Raw genomic sequence first — 19,476 nt, 5'->3', positions numbered from 1 at the left:
GGCTCCATATTTCTGGGTCCCAGCCGTTCAGACTGCCTTGCCTCCCCTAGATCCTAAGCACATGTGGCCATGTGCCAGGTCCTCTGCCAGCCTGGTCACTCCAGGTCCCATTTGCCTATCAGGCTTGCCATCTCCCTCCCTCCTCCTGGCCTGTGGCACGCCTGGTCTGCAGACACTGCTGAGGCCTCACGCCCACGCCCCTCACAGCCAGGGTCCCCTCCACTTGCTGTCACTGCTGGTGGTGCCCCATTCCCCCAGGTGTTCAGGCTCCATCTTCACTGCTGTCCCCAGCCTGCTCCGCAAGATACAGGCAAACCTGGACGCAGTGGTCTCACGGTGAGGGCTGCCTAACCCCCGTACTCCACGTCCTCACCGGCACAGCGGGATCTATGCCAGGACCTGCTGTGTGAGGTGCCGCAGCATCCAGTGAAGTGCCCCAGGGCAAGGGCTCACGACAAACAGCCCATGTCACACCCACTGACAGACCACCAGCCTGGACTCTGCTGTGGCTCCCAGCATGTCCCTCCTCCACTGGACCCTTTCCAGCAAGGGCACCGGCCTTTCCACCTCCATGACCTCAACACCATATACACTTGTGTGCACAGCTGGGTGTAACTCGCACACTCCGTGAAACAAAAGGGCCTTGGATCAACTCCGCTTCTCATCATGTGTGACAGACTTTGGTTTTATTCTACCTTAAATACTTTATCAAGAAACTTTGTAGCTGAAGAATCAAGTTTCAGGATCTGGTGTAAATGGCACTGCTGAGCATAAGTGTCTTGTCTGCTTGGACCTGCGGTGACCCCCTCCTCCCCTGGTGCCCTTCCTACCTGTCTCCACAACCCTCCACTGCTGCCTTGCATTCAGGAGGCCCGAGCCTTCCTGCCACGGCCTCAAGCTCCTCCACGCCTGCACCTCCAGTTACCCTGAGCTCAGCCCCAGCAGCCACTGGCCAAGTCCACTGAGTGACACTGTTCCTGGCTCTGCACCTTTGCCTGAGGCTCCCTCTGCCAGGAAGGCCATCTTCTTACCCACCCTGTGACAGCCTGGGGCACAGATGGTATCCTTTCTGATCACTGTCCAAGCTCCCATTGCACGGGTAGTCACCACCTCCAGTGTGACAACAGGGCAGAGTCTGTGGCCACATCTGGGCTTTGCAGACAGAGTAACCTGTTAGATTAAGTTTTTTGGCTAAGAAGAGGGTACAGGTGGCAAGAGTGTTGTCTACTGGCCATCTGGGTCCCAGAAAGAAGTGAGTGCACTTTCCTTGGAAATGCCCCATTTATTTTACTGTCCTTCCATGGAATCAAAGCTGTTAACCTGTCCTTTGTGCTCTTCTGACACTGCCCACTAGTTTGGAAGCTCAGTTGGGTCAAGGATCGTATTTTACTTCTCCTAGAATCCCCTAGAGCCTCTGGATCATTCTCTTGCACATGTTACAAAACATACTCAGTTGATGCATGAATGACTTTGTCAATGGCATTTCAGGCCTGGGACTAGTCACCAGGGAAATGTCTTTGGACACAGAGACAGTTTGTCAGCATATGTCTGAGGTTGGGCCAGCAGGGCTGATCTCCATGTGGATAACTGCATCCCTTGATATCTGAACCTAGCGACCAGTGAGTGAGCCAGGCCTGTGTAGGGGGTAACAGAGACCACCTCCTCCTGGAGCAGAGGCACTTAGAATGCCAACAGCACTGGGACCCTGGTGGGGTCCAGACCATGCATCTTGTTACAGTGGGTGCTTCAGGGGGCAAACATTCACTAAGCACCTGGGAAGCACCATGAGCAGGTGCAATTCTCTCTTTCTCAGTCATGTAGTTGCTCCACATTCAGAGCCAGATTGAAATGGATTTGAAGGCTCTCTTATCTTCTAACTCCACGACCTTGTGCTAATGATTCTCGGAGCCTTAGTCTCCTCATCTGTAAAGTAGATTAACAGTACATACCCTAGCTTTGGGAGGGCAGAGATGATGAGCCATCTCCCTACTGCGCAGAATCTGCCACATGTTGGACATTCACCAGCAAGAATGCTTGTCCTCACGGTCAAGGGAAACACCATTCCCCACTTCCATAAAGAGAAACAGACTCCCAGAATCCTTCAGCCAGCCCGAGGCCTTCCACAGCCTTGCACCCCTGCCCTCTGGGGGGAGTTCTTCCTACTGTTCTCAACTGCTCCTTCCCAGTGAAGACAATTTGAATACAAGTTAGCTGTTCGTGGGGGTGGTGACCCTAGTGAATGCTCCTGTACTAGAGACGTGCTCCTGACCAACAGTGTCCACTTCTGATGGGAAAGCCAGGGAGAGGGCAGGGGAGCAAGACCCACGCAGCTGTGACAGAGCCCCCACCAGGCCAGAGCTGCTCAGGGAGCCTCAGCCCCTGCCCAGGCCCAGCCCCGCTCTCCTCAGGCATCCTGGCCAAGCCTCTGCCTGAAATAGACTCTCCTCTCCTCCATGGCTGACACGCTTTCTCACACCCCCTGAGCCTCGGTGGTGACACCTCCTCTTCAGAAGGCCTCCCTTCAGGAAGGCCTGCTCCTCAGAAGGCCTCCTCCTCAGAAGGGCCTGTTCCTCAAAGACCTTCTCAGAGACCTCCTCCTCCCCAGAGGTCTTCTCAATAGGGCCTGCTCCTCAGAAGGGACTTCTCAGGACGGCCTCCTTCTCAGGAAGGCCTTCTCTCACACAGGTCTCCTTCTCAGGAAGCTTCTCCTTTAAAAAGTCCTCCTCTGAAAGGCTTCCTCCTCAGATTGTTCAATTTTCAGTTTCCCAGTGACACTTGGTTCTCCGTGCTGCACCAGAACTCTCTACCTTTTATTTGACAATTTATCTGCAATGTCTCTTTCCCACTGGAATGAAATTTCCTTAAGAGAATGCAGCTAGCATTGCTCATCTTCGCATTTCAGGGCCTTGTTAAATGGTCACAGGACAGAGCAAGGCAGTTGAATTCTTTATTGCTTAAGTGAAGTCATCTTGTCCATCCTCCTGTGTCTGCCTTCACCAGAGCGCTGCATTTTCTATTTTGGTTTTATAAGCACCAAAGGCTGGTGGCTTCTTGCCTCCCTTAGATGACACACTCCACAAGCTAATAAACCTTCCTGGCTGGCTGCACTCTGCCCCTGCAGCCTGTCTGCTCTTCACATCCAGCCTGGCAGGGGATCACCTTGCCCTGTGCACCCAAGGAAAACAGAAGGATTCAACACTTCCAAAACAAGCATGCAAGATGCAAATGGTTGTAGAAAAACAGACCCCCAAACAAACTGAACACCAAGGGAAAAATCCAGACAAAGAAAAAGCCCTGTATGAGCCCAGTGCAGCCAGGACAGGTGTTAGGAAGTCCTGACCCACAGACTGTGGCTGATGCCTGCATGGGCAGCCCACTCAGCAAGGGAATCCCTGCAGCCCTGCAGGTGCTTCAAGACACTGTCCCACACCACCTTGGCACACCTTGGCAGCAAGGTGTGCCAAAGGAGTCCAGCTGTGGCTGCAGGAAGGGCCAGATATTTACTGAGCACATTCTGTGTGCCAGGCACTTGCTAGACACTGTCACTCAGCTCTACCTCCTTCCATCCCCAACAGTGTGCCTAGGTAGGCTGGTACTTCTTCACATTCAAGGCAATTGAGGCTCAGCGTCAGGTTTACATAGGTCACACCGTATAAGGGGCAGAGCCCCATCTCCATGTTCACTTTGCCCCATTCCTGGTGCAACACACTCTCCATTCCCCACAAATGTGTGTGTGAGTGCTGGCTAAACAAACCAACCCAGAGTAAGGCAGAGGCCCTCAGCATGAAAGGGACCCAGCTCAGTTGGCAGCAGCCCTAAGGCAGAGAGGAGACTCCTCACTTTCATTCCCTGAAGGCAACCTCTAGGAGGTCAGAGGACATCTGTGCCTGCTGCTGTCACTTGCTGTCCCTGCAGCACCTCTGAGGCCACAGCAACCTGCTCAGGTGGCTTCACCACCATTTTCAGCATATCTCCCAGTGAGCTCAGGCCTGTCCTACCAAAGCTGGGGTAGGGGAGCCCCAGGGTTCACTGGCTGCTGGCTATCAGAGCCCACCCGCCCAGGAGCAGGTGGAGGTGGGTGACTTCCTGTGCATCCCACTACTGTCTACGCTTTGCCAAGAGAGGTAAACATCAAGCTTCCTCCCACTCAGGCACCTGGGGCAAGGTCACTTGAATTTCTGGGGTGGGCCACTCCTACCAGGTCTTTCCAGAGAGGGGAGGGGAGGAGACAGCCACTGGAGAAAACCCAACCTCTCAAGGCAGAACTTGACCAGAAAGAGGTACCCGCAGCTCAGGGCAAACCAAGGGTTTGCATGGGTGTAGGATCCCTTCATGCTCTTCACAGCTCCAGCGCTAGGTCTGGGGACAGTCTCTCCACCTTTATGGGCCTCAGAGTCCTTATCTGCAGGTACCAGATGGTACCACCAGCCTTGGTGGATGTTCAGGCTGGCAGCACCCTGCCACTGCTAGCCTGTGTCTCACCTCACTGGTTCTCACTTCATTGCAACAAGCAAGAACTCACAAGTGGGATGCAGGGTCCTTGCACCCACAGGCCCTAATTTCAGTGGTCACCTCTCACGGGAGTACCAATGGCTGTTTGCTGCAGGACTTGGCAGCTCAGGGCATGAAGGGGCTGCCCTCCTCCTTCTGCCTGCCCCTCCCACGCTCCAGCCGGCCAGCTCTGGGGAGTGCTGGACTGAGATGGTACCCCTGTGGGAAAGCAGGGTCCCCTCTCTCGCCAGAGGAATGACAGCGTGGCCGCTACTCTCCCCCACATGCCCCCTGTGGGGGCGTATCCATACTCAAGGGGCGACCCGGATGGTGGGACACATTCCGGAGCCACGGGGAATACATCCAGGGGCTGCAACCGGCTTCCCAGCACCTGCCAGCCCCGCCCATCCTTACCAAGTCCCTTGGCTGTAAAGCTGCAAAGATATCCCCGCCTGCTCCCGCCTGCACCGCCCGCACCGCCTGCCCCCGCGGGGCAACACCCGGCCCAGCCGGGCTGCGGGGAGTACGCTGCAACCCAGGCAGCGCCGGTGCCTGGGCGGCGAGGTGGGCAGCGGGCAGAGCCCGCAGGAAAGGCGCCGCCGCGGGCGGACGTGCGGGCGCTGCCCGGGGAGATCGCGTGGCGGTCGGCGGCGGCGAGGTCCACGGCGGCGGCGCGCTGCACTGCGGACCCACCCGGGCGGCCGGCGACCCGAACGCAGCCCGCAGCGAGCCCAGGTGCCGGGCGCAGAGGCGCAGGGGCGAGGGGCCGCGAGCCTTACCTTCCACTTTGGTGAGGGTCAGGACCGGACTGTTGCAGGCGCTGAGCGGGGCCACCCGGGCCGAGTGCTTCTTCATGGTGAGCCGGCGCCTGCAGGAGCGCTGCCGCCGATCGCTACATCCTGGGGCCGGCGGCGTGCCTCTCCGGCCGCGGCCTCCTCCTCGCCCCTCGCTCCTGCCCCGCGTCGCGGCTCAATGCGGCGGCCGCCCCGCAGCGCACATCCTCCCGGCCGCGCAGCACTCCACACGCGCGGCCTCCTACTCGGGCTGGCTGCAAACTCCAACGTCACGTCCCAGTGCACTCCCCACGCCCCGCCGGCCGCTCACCTGCTCCGCCCCCGCCCCAGGCCGCCAGCCCCGCGGCCGCGTCCCCGAGCTCTCAGCCAGTCCCCGGTGCAGCCTCAGGCCGCCGCCTCCCGGACCAGTCCTTTAGTGGGACCGATGCATTTGTGGGGACCCTGAACACGTAAGCCCCAGTCGCCACAAGTTTAACCAGGAGGTGTTTGACTTGGATGGAGGGCTGACTCCTCTCCTGCGCAGTGCTGAATTGTTTTACAGGGAGAGAAGGGAAAAAGCAAAGCTCCTCACAGCTTGCGTGGGCTTCCTAAGCCTAAGAACACGTTTTTTGTCTGGCCCTAGAGACAACTCTTTGGAGGGAAGAAAATGCAGTCCACAGACTAAGCAGCCACGACGAGAAAAGGCAGGCTTAGAGGAAATCTCCCTTTCTGCCAGGCGCCCAGGCTCCCAAGCTCTTGCTGCAGCTGCTGTCTGGCCTTTGATTCTGCAGGTGGGCCTTCTCAGCTGCCACTCAGACCTGCTGCCAGCTACTAGGTGAAGGGCTTGTTAAAAGGCCTCGATTTATCTATTACATCCCTAGTGACTGCTGAGTCCAGAGGGACCTTTATCATTTATTGTTAATCTGGGATAGTGCATCATGAAATGTGCCCCACTATCCACTACAGGTAGTACTCTAGGCTCCTACACCCCAGAATGCCAAGGGAGACACTTTATAGGATCTCACTCACATGTGCCCCAAACTCAGTTCTGGTCCTAGCCACTACAGGAAATCCGAAGATTCAAGGTGGGTTTGGTTGTTATTATTGGTTAAGTTCTCACCCAGAGTTTCAGAACCTGTCTCAAAGTTGGTGTTCCACTGTACTGCCATTCTGATCCCCAATAAGGGTAACTCAGTGGAGTGGTACCAGTGGAGAGTGACCCAGAACCACAGGGTTCCCCTAACTTGGCACCTACCAGCTATTTCTGGTGACATCCACCCACATGCCCCCAGTGTGCGGCAGAATGGCTCCTGAAGTCGCTCTGGGGGAGTTCTTGTTAGTACTTGCCCTCTTGAACAGCCATGATGAGCAGAAGGACGAGTCTTTCAGAGGCCAGGGCTTCTCACGATGCCTTCCCCAGCATTATGTCCAAGGAAACGTTCTCAGGATCTCTGCAGAGCCCTCTAGCGGTGGCCTCCACACCTCACACCTCTCCCAGGAACTCACCCCAAGAGCCCTAGTGAGGATGCTACCAAATCAGCCATTTCCTGCTCTGGAAATGAGCCGAAAGAAAAGAATTTATCACGAAATAATACTTCTGTGTGGTGTTTCAGGAAGTTCATCCATAGAATTCGGTATAGACATAATAACTAAAATATCACTTAAAACAGTACTCATTTTTGAGCGATATCAGACATTGTGTTAAGTGTTTCACTTAAATCATTTCTGTATGGTCATTGTTACTCCATTTTATAGATGAGAAAATCAAGAAAGGTAAAATAAAATATCCTAGGTCACAGAGTAACTGGCAGAGCGGTATTTTATATCTAAGCCTTCAAGAACTTTGTACTCCCTGTGCTCCTCTCTTATATGTTGTGAATATAAAATGCAAAACCGGCACCTGACTATTCCAAGTCTGTGAGGGATGGGTGTCAGGTAATCTCTACGGGTGGCCTTTGGTCTGAATGTGCCTTTACGGAGCTGTGGTGCGTGAATGGCACGTGTTCCTGGAGGGCCTGTGTCTCCCAGCACCTCACTTTGTCCTCTACCCTTGTCCTACAGGCAAATCATGAAGGAAAGTGCTGAATAAATACTTGTCTTTTATGAAAATAGCTATTTCTACTTTCTGCAATGCTCTATGTAAGTCAAACCGTTGACAATTCCATATGGTTAAACATCCCTGTTGCTAGGTGTATCCATGAAATAATTATTCCCTAGTTTTGTTGGCTTGGTTTTCATCTCCCTGTGGGGCAGGAGTGTCTGGACCCTGGGAGGCCCTTGCTGTCCCATGTCTGTTAATCTCTCCTTCCTGGTTGTCCTCCCTCCTCTTCTTAATCCCTGTGTGCTGCTCCAGTCCTTCTTCTGTACTCAACTGCAGCAGCCTTTAAGTCAGGAGGTTTCTCTGCCTAACCAAGTGCGTACTGATATTGCTTAAGGCAACACTGTTTTGGGGGGAGTAGGACATGGTGGGCCCATATTTAAAAACTCCCATGAAATTACCCAGGAAGTTAGTGTGGTACTGATACATGAGCCCATGTGGAGAATTCCAAACATTTAAAGTATCATACCTGAGCTAGGCTAACATGGGATACTTAGAAAATTGTCTAAGCTCCCAAATCTAAAAATCCAAATCTAAAATTGCAACAAAACAAAGAAATTCTTTTAAGAAAGAAAGATGAGATTCCTGATAACACCCAGGCAAGAGGACAGGACATTTGACCTCTGACCCTGCTCCTCTTCAGAGGGTGCCAGTATGAACTGACATCTTAAGGGGACGCCTGGACACTTGTCTTGAGTTTAGTAGTAGAGGGGAGTATCTGAAAGGGGACCTGGGGTGCATTTTCAGGTCACACCCTTTAAATAGCTCTTCCTTCTGACTCCTACCCTGCACAGTGTAACCAACAGTCTGCTGGCCCAGCCCAGCACTGGCTCCACGCTTCAAGAGGGGAGATGGCGAGACACCAGTCCTTTGTCACTGGGCCCGCCTCCTGCTCCGTTACCCTTTGACCAGGTGGTAGGGGAGTGGACAGGGATTTTATAACAGTTTCTGGCAGTCTGACATGGTGGGCTCAGGAGGAGGGCTGGTTTTGTTCTCGGCAGTACTGTGGTCCTCTAGGAAGACAGAAGAGACGGGCTTGGGAGAATCTCCAGGAAGGTAGACATGGGCTGGCTGATTCCTCATGTCCTGAAGGCTTACCACTCTTCTCCTGGTGTGGGCCTCGTCCCTGGCTCTGTCTCTAGACTCACACTGCTCCTGTAACCTGTTCTGGTCCTTCCTGGGCTGGCTCACACTTCTGCCATCCCCAGGGCCTCAGCCCTGCTCTCTCCCGTGAGGGTAGGTACATATCTGTGGTCCCACTTCACTCTTCCATTTGTTGGGTTACCTGTTGCTCATAGTTCTCTGGAGTGGGAAGTGCCCTGAGCATGAGCCAGCAGCCTATGCATGAGCTCTGGCTCTGCCCAGGAGGAGCAGCCAATCCTGAGCCCTTGTTTGATCTTTCTGGCCTCAGGTATCTAATCTGCCTCCAGAGGACCTGTGGCAGTTTTCAGCAGTTTCTTGCTCTCTGTGGAGAACTCTGATTTTTATCTGCGGGGTTCTCTGTTAGACTTGGTTTGTAAGAAAAGGCGATGATCCTAAAAGAAAGTTCAGAAAACCATTGATTTGCTATTTCCCAGGTGCTATGGGGCTTTGAAATCTGGGGAGTATGAAATCATCTCCAGGGTTTCAATCGTCACAGCCTCCAAAGATCTTAAGAGAATGCTCACCTTGTGAGTATCTCCAGTTATTAAGTAGACTCTTGCTTTAATGAGTTGTCTCACTTTTTTGCCATGGTCAGAAATATATTTTACATTTGTCATAATTGTACACTAAAAAGGGTGAATTTTACCATTTGTAAGTCATATATCAACCTAAAAATTGAGAAAAACACATTTTACATCACCACCCTTACACATAATTTGCATGTGTACATACACCCTGATGGATGTATACATGTGTATGTGGTGTGCATTTATATGTATAACACACTCATATGGCGGCTGATTAAACTAGTCAGTGAAATGTTCCCTTTACCACATGTGAGCATTTGTTTCCATTCTGTTTTATCATATCAACTCTGTTATGTCCTATTTGCTCACTATAAAAAAAATGCAATCAATTCATTTGTTTTTACTATGATGCACCCATGGATTATAATCAATGTAGTTTGAAAAATACTGTTGAGATTGTACTCATAGTAAGGTATATGAAGACTTTACTCCATATGTTCAGAATGAATAACAACAATCTTGAAATCTGATAAGAGTTTTCAGTAGTCAGAAAACAGATATTTTAATTAATCCTCTGTGCAATATCAGCTCTGTCTCCTAGTCCTTCCCAGTGTTAAATACTAAGAGAAACATTATTTTTGTGATTGTCAGTGCTTAAAAACGGCTGTTTAAAGTGGTTCCAGGAACCAGAAATGGAGTTTCCTCAGGTAGCTTGGAGTACAGCACTCTCTTCCCAGTGGAAAGAAAGCCCGGAAAGGCAGGGATGAGGACCGGGTGCCAGGGCTCACTTGCCGCCTGGCAGGAACGACTCAAACACCCCAGGTGCAAGCACATGCAGAACTTGAGGGCCTTCTCTTACCCTCACGTGTCCCCATTCCCCCACCCCTGCCAGGCATCCAGGTACTTTAGGGGGACAAACTCAGACTCTCCAGGGTCCCACGAGGCCTTCTCTTCTTTCTCTAGGGAGAAACTCAAGGCTGAATGACTTCAACTGGGGGGAACAGGATATGGAGGGGTGGGATCACTGGACATCACCACTGGGCTTTGGGGACAGCCTTGGCCCCACAGTGAGGAGACACCAGCTGGCATGTTGCAGCTTAGAGCCAGATCATGATGAACCAAGGGCTTCCTTCCCTGGGACCTCTGAGAGGTGGAGCTGGGTGACCAGCCCAGAGAAGGAAGGACCAGAAGCGCTAACAGGAGGCTCGCACACAGGAGGTCCTCGCAAAGCCGCACCCCTCCCACCGGGGAAACACACATGCCACCCCCACACACTCTCTGCCACCGTGTGAGGCAGTGTGGGAAGGGGGCTGCTGTAAACAGTACCACTGGGACACGTTATTGAATCTCCCCTGCTCGGTCATCTCGTCTTGAAGATGGAGATAACAATGGTGTCTGCCTTCCACATTGGCTGTGGAGATGACAGGAATTGATGTCCCTAGCGTGCTCGTGATAGCACTGGCGAACAGCAGGACCCAACGAGCATGGGCACCGTTTCTGTTCTCCTCCACTAGGTCCAGTCACAGGCCACAAGGAGGGTCACTCTGATCTGTCATACTGCTGGTGTCTCACACAGTACCTGGTTTCTACAGAAGGTGTTCAAAGCAGGAAGACCAAAAGGAAAGAATAAATGAGCTAGCATATTCACAGAGCCCAGAATTCTAGAGATTTCTGGAACTGACTGTGTCCCTCGGACTCTACTTTGCTGCCTGCCAGGTGCAGGTGTAATGAACCTAGGCTGACGACCGTCTTCTGCTTTGAACAGGCTCTCTGCCTCTCTCTGGCTGCAACTCACAGGAAGTGTTTTGGAGACCCAGGCTCGAGACCCATGGTAGCAGAGAGATTTGATGCCATTTAGATCAGAAATAGCTGCTGCTTATTCCTGGGTGACTCATGGTCCACAGCTGGCCTTCGCTCCGTCTCCTCGGCTCTGCCTCCTCTGTGCAGGGGGAGCTGGAGTACTGACCTAAATCAGCTCCTCCTCAAGGCCAGGAGCCCATCCTAGGCAGCCGTTTGCTTCCAAGGGTGGATCAAGAGGACTAGCATCAGCCTGGCCTGAGCAGGAGACAGTGTCTGGGTTAGTGAAGGACACAGGGGCTACTCCACTCTGTCCTTACTCCAGAGCACGGGGACATGCAGAAACCTCAACCCAGAAGGACGCTATTGGCTCAGGGTTGAGCAGGGTCTCAGAAGTCCTGATCTTGAGGCCAGGCTCTGCTGCCTGCAAAGCCCTCCCCCCCCTCTCTCTCTCTCTGAAGACAGCAGCATCGTCTGCTGGCCCTGGGGTTGCCTGAGCACTTGCTTCAGCTGCCCGTGGGTGTGACTGTCTAATGCAGGGACCTTGCCAAGGAGCACTCGGAAGCCCTTGCTGAATGAATGGAAGAAAGGAGAGTCATGAGGGAGAAGGAAGCAGGACCTGACTTGTTGAGGTGGGCAAGTCTGCAGAGGCAGGCATGGCAGAGTCAGCTCCTGAACCAAACTGACATTGGCCCTCAGGAACCAGGAGACCTGGCTGTTCCCTACAGCAGCTCCTCACAGCCAGACCTTCCTGGACCACCTTCCCAGGCACTCAGCCCTTCACACTACGCCCACCCCAGCAGGCATGTGTCCTCTGCCTGAGAACCTGGTCCCTCCCTGTCCAACACCATGTGGGCCAGTGGTAGAGGAAAGGGCTGGGCCACTGAATGCCTCAGCCAGCTCTGCCCCTCCTGTCACCATGCAATGCCAGAGACCTCATAAGCACCAAGGAAATGAGCCAAGAGTGAGCGGTGCAGTGTCTCCCAGAGTGTCATGAAGTCAGATGCTCAACCATGCCTAACCCCCACCTCTCCAAATCCGGGATGCCCTGTAAGACACACAGGTTCCTCACTGACTAAGAAAATTCAAAGGTATCACTTCTCTAAAAGATCTTTCCCATCTCCAAGACATTTCACCAGCAAACTGCTCTTCCTCCTCCAAGAGAGACCCCTCCAACACCTGCTCCTCATCCTCATCCTCCCACAGCATCCCCCTTGCTGCAGTTCCTCCTCCTCTTCCCATAGGGTCCCTCCAGTACCTGCTCCTCCTCCTCCTTCTACAGGGTCCCCTCCAGCACCTGCTCCTCCTCCTCCTCCCACAGGATCCCTTTCAGCACCTGCTCCTCCTCTTCCCATAGTGTCCCTCCAGTACCTGCTCTTCCTCCTCCTCCCACAGGATCCCCTCCAGCACCTGCTCCTCCTCCTCCTCCTCCCACAGGATCCCCTCCAGCACCTGCTCCTCCTCCTCTTGCTCCTGCTCCTCCTCCTCCTCCTCCCATATCAGCCCCACCAATACCTGCTTCTCCTCCTCCTCCCACAGGGTCCCCTCCAGCACCTGCTCCACCTCCTTCCACAGGGTCCCCTCCAGCACCTGCTCCACCTCCTTCCACGGGTCCCCTCCAGCACCTGCTCCTCCTCCTCCCACAGCAACTCCTCCAACACCTGCTCCTCCTCCTCCCACTGGGTCCCCTCCAGCACTTGCTCCTTCTCCTCCCAGCATCCCCTCCAGCACCTGCTCTTCCTCCTCCCACAGCATCCTCCCCAGCACCTGATCCTCCCCAGCCATCTCTCGGTCCTGCACTGAGCATTGCTCAGTGACTATCCCTTGGCCCAAGATCATGTTGACCTACAGAACCTCATTAAAAGTGTCTTCTTCTGCCTGTCCAGATAGGGGCGGCCTTTGATGTCCAGGGCTAAATTCCTCCTCCTGCTGGGCTTACTGTTCTGCCCTAGGGACCTCCTCCGGACATCAGTCCCCTGGCCTCTTCACCCCAGGGAGCATCCTGGTCACAGCAGTGGGCTTGGTTCCTGCTAGGTTTCTCTCAGGGGAAGCCTGTGGCCCACACTCAGGCTCTAGCTATTTCTGCCTCTCAGGCTGGCTTCTGTGAGGGCTTCAGCCCGGCGGAAGTGAGAAACCCCAACTCTGACATAGGAGGAAGTCCACCGGTAACTGCTGCTCCTGGGGCCCGCTGTTCCCCAGGATGCTCTAGTGCCACAAACAGGCTTTCATTAGGTACTCACTCTGTCCCTGTTGTGCTTCTGCTCAGGGACAAAGGAGGTGAGTTCTGACCAGTGGTAATCCACAAGGCACCCCAGATCCTAGTCCACTGTGACTCTGGGAATTGACACAGTGGGAACGAAAATCAGCATGTCACCCATTGCTGAATGACCCTACTGGCCAAAACTTGTAGGTGCTCCAATTACTCAAAGAAGTAATTGGGTCTTCCCACCCACAAGTACTGTGGATTATTGCTTTTCCCCCTGTTTTCCACAGGGATCTGCTGATTTGTGCTGGCATTTCGTGCCACTTGTATGCATAAGAAATTGGAATCTTGGCCAGAGAAGGAAGTACAGGCCAAAGCGAGAGAAATGCTCCACACTTTAGCCCTGTTTGAGCAACATACCTTGCTTATTGCAAAGGCAAACAAAGCAAAGTTTAAAGGTTGGAGTTGTTCCTTACTGCAGGGCTGAGAGAATCTGTGATTTCAGACAGCAGCATGAGACCTGAGGTCTGGAGGTGCATCCTGCTCCTGGCTGAGGTTGGTCAACCTGGGTAGGGGTCAATCAAATCCCCAAGAACCCCCCAGAGCCCCAGGAGGGGTTGGAGGGCCTGAGGTAAACCAGTCTTTGTTCCTGCAATGATCCACTCAGGATATTTCTCCCTTGTGGATTCCTCAACCACTGTCTAACAAACAGCTCTGGAGGCCCTTTCACCCCACTCAGCTTGTTGGCTGGCAAGCCCCAGCCCACCCACAAGTCCCTGTGGAGAAGCAGCGGTGGAGCATGGAGTGGGGCCCAGGTGGGTGGGCCGGAGGCAGGCATAACCTGAGGCCATGAGGAGCCCACCATGCAGACACCTCGAGCCGGTGCCACCTGTCACCCTGCAGCAGCCAGGCCTGGTCCCAGTACCCACCCCTGCTGCAGAAGCCGGATGCAGCCCCATCCCACAACCTTCCCCTCCTCCTCTGACCTGCCCTGAGGAAATGGATATGGGCAGAGCTGAGTGGAAGTTGGGACCCCAGAGCTGACCCATAGCATTAGTGCATTTCCAAGCCCTCATTAGCATAAGTTTGGGCCAATAGCAGTGACCCAAGTCCTAATAAAGCCCCAGAGAAACTCACTCTCTGGGGGAAGCTTGCTGAAGGTCCTCTGTCGCCCTGCAGGGACTCTTTCTGTTGTTTTAGTGACTCCTGCTCTTCTGTTCTGATTTTGGCTTATGGACTTCATTCTTTGAACTCATCAGACAAGAACCTTGAAAGAACAAGTTGTGGGTGAGCTGGAGTTTGCTGCAGCATTGGAAGCAGAGCCCGCCACCCAAAGCTGACGTACATTTTGACTGTCGAGGGCTGCAACTTGCGCAGAACCCCACCAGCGGGCAGAGGGGAGTCAAGCTTCACCAGGTTTCACTGTGTCAGAGTTGGGCCTGTTTTGTCCCAGTGCTGCCTCTGAGGCTGCATGCAAGAGCTTGTGGACCATCCAGTTTCATGGGGACCTTCTGAAGTCACCTGGTGCCCATCTGTTCTGGATTTTTCTCAATTTCTATTTTTACTTTAAGATGATTATCCTTAAAAATTTCATGTGCTGCTAATGATAGTAAAGATTGGTATACTCCTTCTAACAGTAATATGCATAGAAATTCTTAAAAAATAAGAGTTCGTGATCTATTAGCCACTATTTCCATTTTTAGGATTTTTTCCCCCAAGAAATAATCTTATGCAAATACACTTATATAACAAAGGTGTTAATCCCAAATCTATCCCCAGTAATGAGTTGGAAACAACCTACCTGTTCACCCATAGAGGGCTGGGAAATGAAGTGTGGTGTTCTTCTCAGGGCACAATATGGCTGGTAAGATAAATGATCCAACAAACAGGGCACACACATTCAGGAGGATGCCTAAGGCAAGTGTCTCTCACCCAACATGATTTTCTTCCTTGTCTTTTCCTCCACGCACAGGTCACATGGCATCATTGAAGTGTGTGTGTGTGTGTGTGTGTGTGTGTGTTTGTGTGTGTGTGTGCACTATTTATCTACACATCCAAGAACTGAACAGGCTACCACTTTTATTTCCATGTTTTCTAACTACCACAAATAGAAGCAGTGATTCATTCACTTTCTCCTTGAAATTTCACTCAACTGGAAGATTGTCTCTACTTAGGAATCCAGTTCACAGGTGTGGGTTGAGGTCAGCATTGATGCTCACTCACTGATAGCTCAAGGGTCTAAAAACATGTCTCCTACTCAGACTTGAAGGCTAAGAAAAGCAGGAAAGGTCTTCATGAACAGGCCCGTAAAAGGCAATGTGAGACTGCTTTCTCTTTTTCAATAGACTAGTTCTATTCTTATGTAAACCTCGGGAACCTGCTTTTAAAGTCAATGCCTTTCCCAGTTCCTCGAAGTGTGTGTATGATAATGTCAGCAGTTATCATTCACCCCCATTTCCATATTTTAAATATTTTTTTGCTTTACATGCTTTTCATAGTTTTCTGGCTGTAGAATATTTCAGAACCTGCTAGAAAACGAAATGGAGCTGGGAGAGTGTGAAGGTGTGACCAGCTTTGGTGCAGGGTGCTTCCTGCAGAGGAGAAGAAGCAACTGCTCAGGGTCTGGTCTGGACAGTCCTTACTCCTACTCCTAAGGGCGGCAGTGCTTGGTCTGGTTCTGGATTTGGCAGGGAGCAGTGACCTTGCCTTCCAGCAGCTTTTGCAGGATGCTCTCTGTGCGGGATGTCTTCTGGGCTGTTATTCACTGTCTTCTGAGAAGCTGAGAAGTGATTTGGATTTTTCCTTCTAGTGCCACATGTAGACGGATTATTTGCCCTTATCTGTCTTATCTTTCTTGTGTTCTGCTTGAAATTGGGCACACTGACCTCTTGGAGTGGCATGGAACTTGTGCTTTGCTATGTTACAGCCCAAATGAGCAAAGGACACAGTTCAATCTTCTTCCTCTTCTGTTGCTTTTGTTTGTTTGATTTTGGTACCAGGGATTGAACCCAGGAGTATTTAGCCACTGAGCCACATCCCCAGCCCTTGTTGTATTATGAGGCAGAGTCTTACTAAGTTGCTGACTCTGGCCTTGAACTTGCAATCCTCCTGTCTCAGCCTCCTGAGTTCCTGAGATTACAGGTGTATGCCACCATACCTGGCCTCAGTAGGCCTTAATATTGCCCTTCTTAACCTACTTTTTTTCCTTGCCACTGACATAAATATGTACAAATGTCTTAACTCCTTAAACCAACCTTTTTGTAAAAATACCAAGATGAAAAGAAAAAAGAAAAAAGAACCTCCAAACCAAAACAACATCAAAAGGAAACTATTGTGCACCCCCATTTGGGTGTCCTGTTCCTGCTCAGAGGAGGGGCTGATCTCAGAAGATCTATGTGCTGAGCTAAATTTATGGGAGAGCTCAAAGGAGAAGCTCAGATTTGGTTTTAACCTTGACTTCTGATTTAAAATGAGCAGCATAGAAAGCGTATTGATAGCAGGATTCTCATTTGGGATTAGTAGCAAACTCAGACATCCAGGACAGGAAGGGGGCTTCAGCTTGGAAGTTCCTCTCCAGCAGCAGTGCCCTCACAATTTAAGGCACATGTCTGCCACGAAGCCAGTAGCATTATGTACTTCACCAATGGCATGGACATGAGCCACAGTCCCAGGGGACTTACTTCTCACTATCCTTGGAGAGAGGAAGCTATTGACTATGTCACCTTGAGTTGTTAGCATTACTGGAATCACTGCAAAATATGTCTACAACCCTGCTTAGAAGTGATGTAGGTAAATGTTTCTTTTCCTTCTAAGACATCTAAATTCAGAGGAAACTTCTAGATGAAGTTAAGTAGCAGTGATGGAAGCCCAGGGATTCGGACATGAGCCTGACCCGACTAGCCACGGGGCCTCTTCTGCATTTTGGTGACAGTCTTCTCCCCTGTTGGTGGACTTTGGGAGCAGCTGCAGCTGGCTCTGCACTCCTCAAAGGGGGCCTGGACACTGGGTGAGAGACTGGGCTTTCAGGGGTGGAGAGGGTTTTGGAGACCATCTCGTCTGTCACCATCCATTTGGGGCAGGAAGGAACAAAACCAAGAGGACGACTGAGAAACAGAAAACTGTGGCTATTCTGGGAACAGTAAATAGAAGCCACCTAAATATACCCCAGAAATGCACAGGCAGCCGAAACCAAGCTGCAGCTGCTGTGAAGCCAGAGCATTTCAGATCGATGGAACCCGCCTGTATTTCAGAGTCTCTTGTGGAGGTAAAATAAAGAGGCTCTCTTCAGTTTTAAAGCCTGGACAAGATTCAGGAAATTCATAGTGCTTTAAAGGGACTCTGTTTGCAAGAGAGGGAATTGTGCCTCTAGGAAAAAAAAAAAAAAACTTCATCTTAAGAAGTAAGAGCGAGTGCTTCCTACCAACAAGTGGGAGTTTCTGAGGATGCAGGACTCCATGAGGAGGTGGAATGGGGCAACAGGCAAGGCCCTGATGCAGTATGTCAGGAAGGTGTGGGGCACCACAGCAAGCAGAGGTTTCACTACCAAAAAAGTGGAAACACAACCCAGGGAACAGGGATGGGGGGTGGTATTTGCAAATCATGTATCTCTCATGATTGTACATGCCTTTAAAATTATTTCTCGTGTTCTCTTAGGGTATTTGTATCTAGAATATATAGAGTTCGCCTGGCATGCGTGGGGTGCTGGGTTTGATCCTCAGCACTACATAAAATAAAATAAAGATGTTGTGTCCTCCGAAAACTGAAAAATAAATATTAAAAAATATTCTCTCTCTCTCTCCCCCTCTCTCTTCTCTCTCCCTCTCTCTCTCCCTGATTTTTTAAAAAAACCCAATGAGCTAATATCTCATTGGGTTTTTAATTTGTATTTCTCTGTTGATTACAGATATTGAGCATTTTTTCATGTAACTGTAGGTCATGTTTGTATTTTCTTTTGAGAAATTTCTGTTCAGGTCCTTTGCCTATTTTAAAATCAGATTATCTCTTTTCTTACTGTTGAGTTGTTTGAGCTATATAGTTTGGATATTAGCTCCTATCAAATATATGGCTGGCAAATATTCACTGCTGTTCCACGAGTTGTCTCTTCACTCTAATTATTGTTTTTATCTTTTTGCTGTGCAGAGGTTTTTTTGTTTGATAAAATCCCATTTATCTATATTTGCTTTTGCAGTTGTGTCCAGGAAATCACCCGCCAGACCCAGGTCCTGGGCTTCTCCCCTCTGTTTTCTCTAGAAGTCTCCCAGTTGTAGGTCTTACACTGAAGCTGTCAATTCATTTTGAGTTCCTTTCGCATGTGGTATGAGATAAGAATCCACTTCCATTTTTCCATGTGGATATCCAGGACTCTCAGCATCATTTTCTAGGGAAACTGTTCTTTCCCCCCTTGTATTCTTGGTATCTCTGTTGAAATTTAATTAACTATAAACACTATAAGTTTATATCTGGGCTTTCTACACTGTTCCATCCGTTGATGCGTCTATTTTTATGCCAGTACCATGCTGTGTTGATTACAACAGCTTTAGAATACATTTTGAAGTCAGGTGTGACACTTCCAACTTTGTTCTTTTTGCCTGAGATGGCTAAGGCAATTTGGGGCATGGTGACTACTATCAATACAGTGTATCATATGTTTAAAATTTGCCTAAAGCAATAGACTTTTAGCATTCTCACAACAAAATAGTAAGATGATGAATATGTTAATGAATTTGATTTAATCTTTCTACAACATATATATAGACCAAACATCACGCTGTGCCCTATAAATAGAATTTTGTTGATTAACCAAGTAAATTAATTAATTTAAAAAACACAATGAAATATCACATCATCCCTACTAGGATGGCTAGAATTAAAGAGGCAGATACATCAGAGAAGACAATGAGAAGTGCGGACCCTCCTGCACTGCTGATGGGAATCAAATGTCTTAGCCACTCAGGGAAACACCCTGGCAGTCACAGGGCAACTGTACTGCCAAGCAATGCCATTTCCAGGTATCAGTCTAAGACAAATAACAACCTGTGTCCCTGCCCAAACTCATACATGACTGTTGGTGGCAGCATCACTCAAAACCAATGGTAGAAACATCCCAGGGCCCATCAGCTATGAAGGGGTGGGTGGTAAGTCAAGGACATCCCTCCCATGGAAGGTCATTCAGCAGATAGACAGCATGCAGTACGGACATGCTAGGTGAGGAGCCTAGACGAGGCCACATGCCTACTGCTTCCCTCCATAGGAAGTGTCCAGAACCAGGTTCGGTGCATCAAGACAGAAAGTGATTCAGGGTTGCCAGGAAAGAGGGGAAGGGAGAACAGGGCAGAGATGGCTGCTAATAGGTGTGGGAATTTTCCTGAGGTGCCAAAAATATTTTAGAAATAACTGTGGAGATGGTTTATTAACTCTGAATAGTTACCAACATGGAGTTGTCCA

General features: G+C 50.8%; 1 protein-coding gene and 1 long non-coding RNA gene across 5 annotated transcripts in view; both read right to left on the bottom strand.

The window, feature by feature from the left end:
• The window catches only part of LOC144367295 (uncharacterized), a 490,767-nt gene that overhangs the window by 132,393 nt on the left and 338,898 nt on the right, over positions 1–19,476 (bottom strand). The window lies entirely within an intron of this gene.
• Positions 1–19,476, bottom strand: part of Slc35f3 (solute carrier family 35 member F3) — a 240,840-nt gene that overhangs the window by 76,626 nt on the left and 144,738 nt on the right. The window contains exon 1 of one of the 4 annotated variants that reach the window (XM_078023068.1): positions 14,170–14,307. The exons of 1 other annotated variant lie outside the window; for it this stretch is intronic. In XM_078023068.1, the coding sequence (XP_077879194.1) occupies positions 14,170–14,275 (106 nt within the window). In that variant the 5' untranslated portion in view covers positions 14,276–14,307. Of the gene's footprint in view, positions 1–5,270; positions 5,583–6,519; positions 6,702–14,169; positions 14,308–19,476 lie in introns of those variants that run through there. 2 more of the 4 variants (XM_021723081.3, XM_005320368.4) reach the window with 2 other exon arrangements.

Source organism: Ictidomys tridecemlineatus, chromosome 10, assembly GCF_052094955.1.
Source record: "Ictidomys tridecemlineatus isolate mIctTri1 chromosome 10, mIctTri1.hap1, whole genome shotgun sequence".
NCBI lineage: Eukaryota > Metazoa > Chordata > Mammalia > Rodentia > Sciuridae > Ictidomys > Ictidomys tridecemlineatus.
Note: the sequence above shows the minus strand (reverse complement) of the source record. Positions and strands in the feature narration are given on the sequence as shown.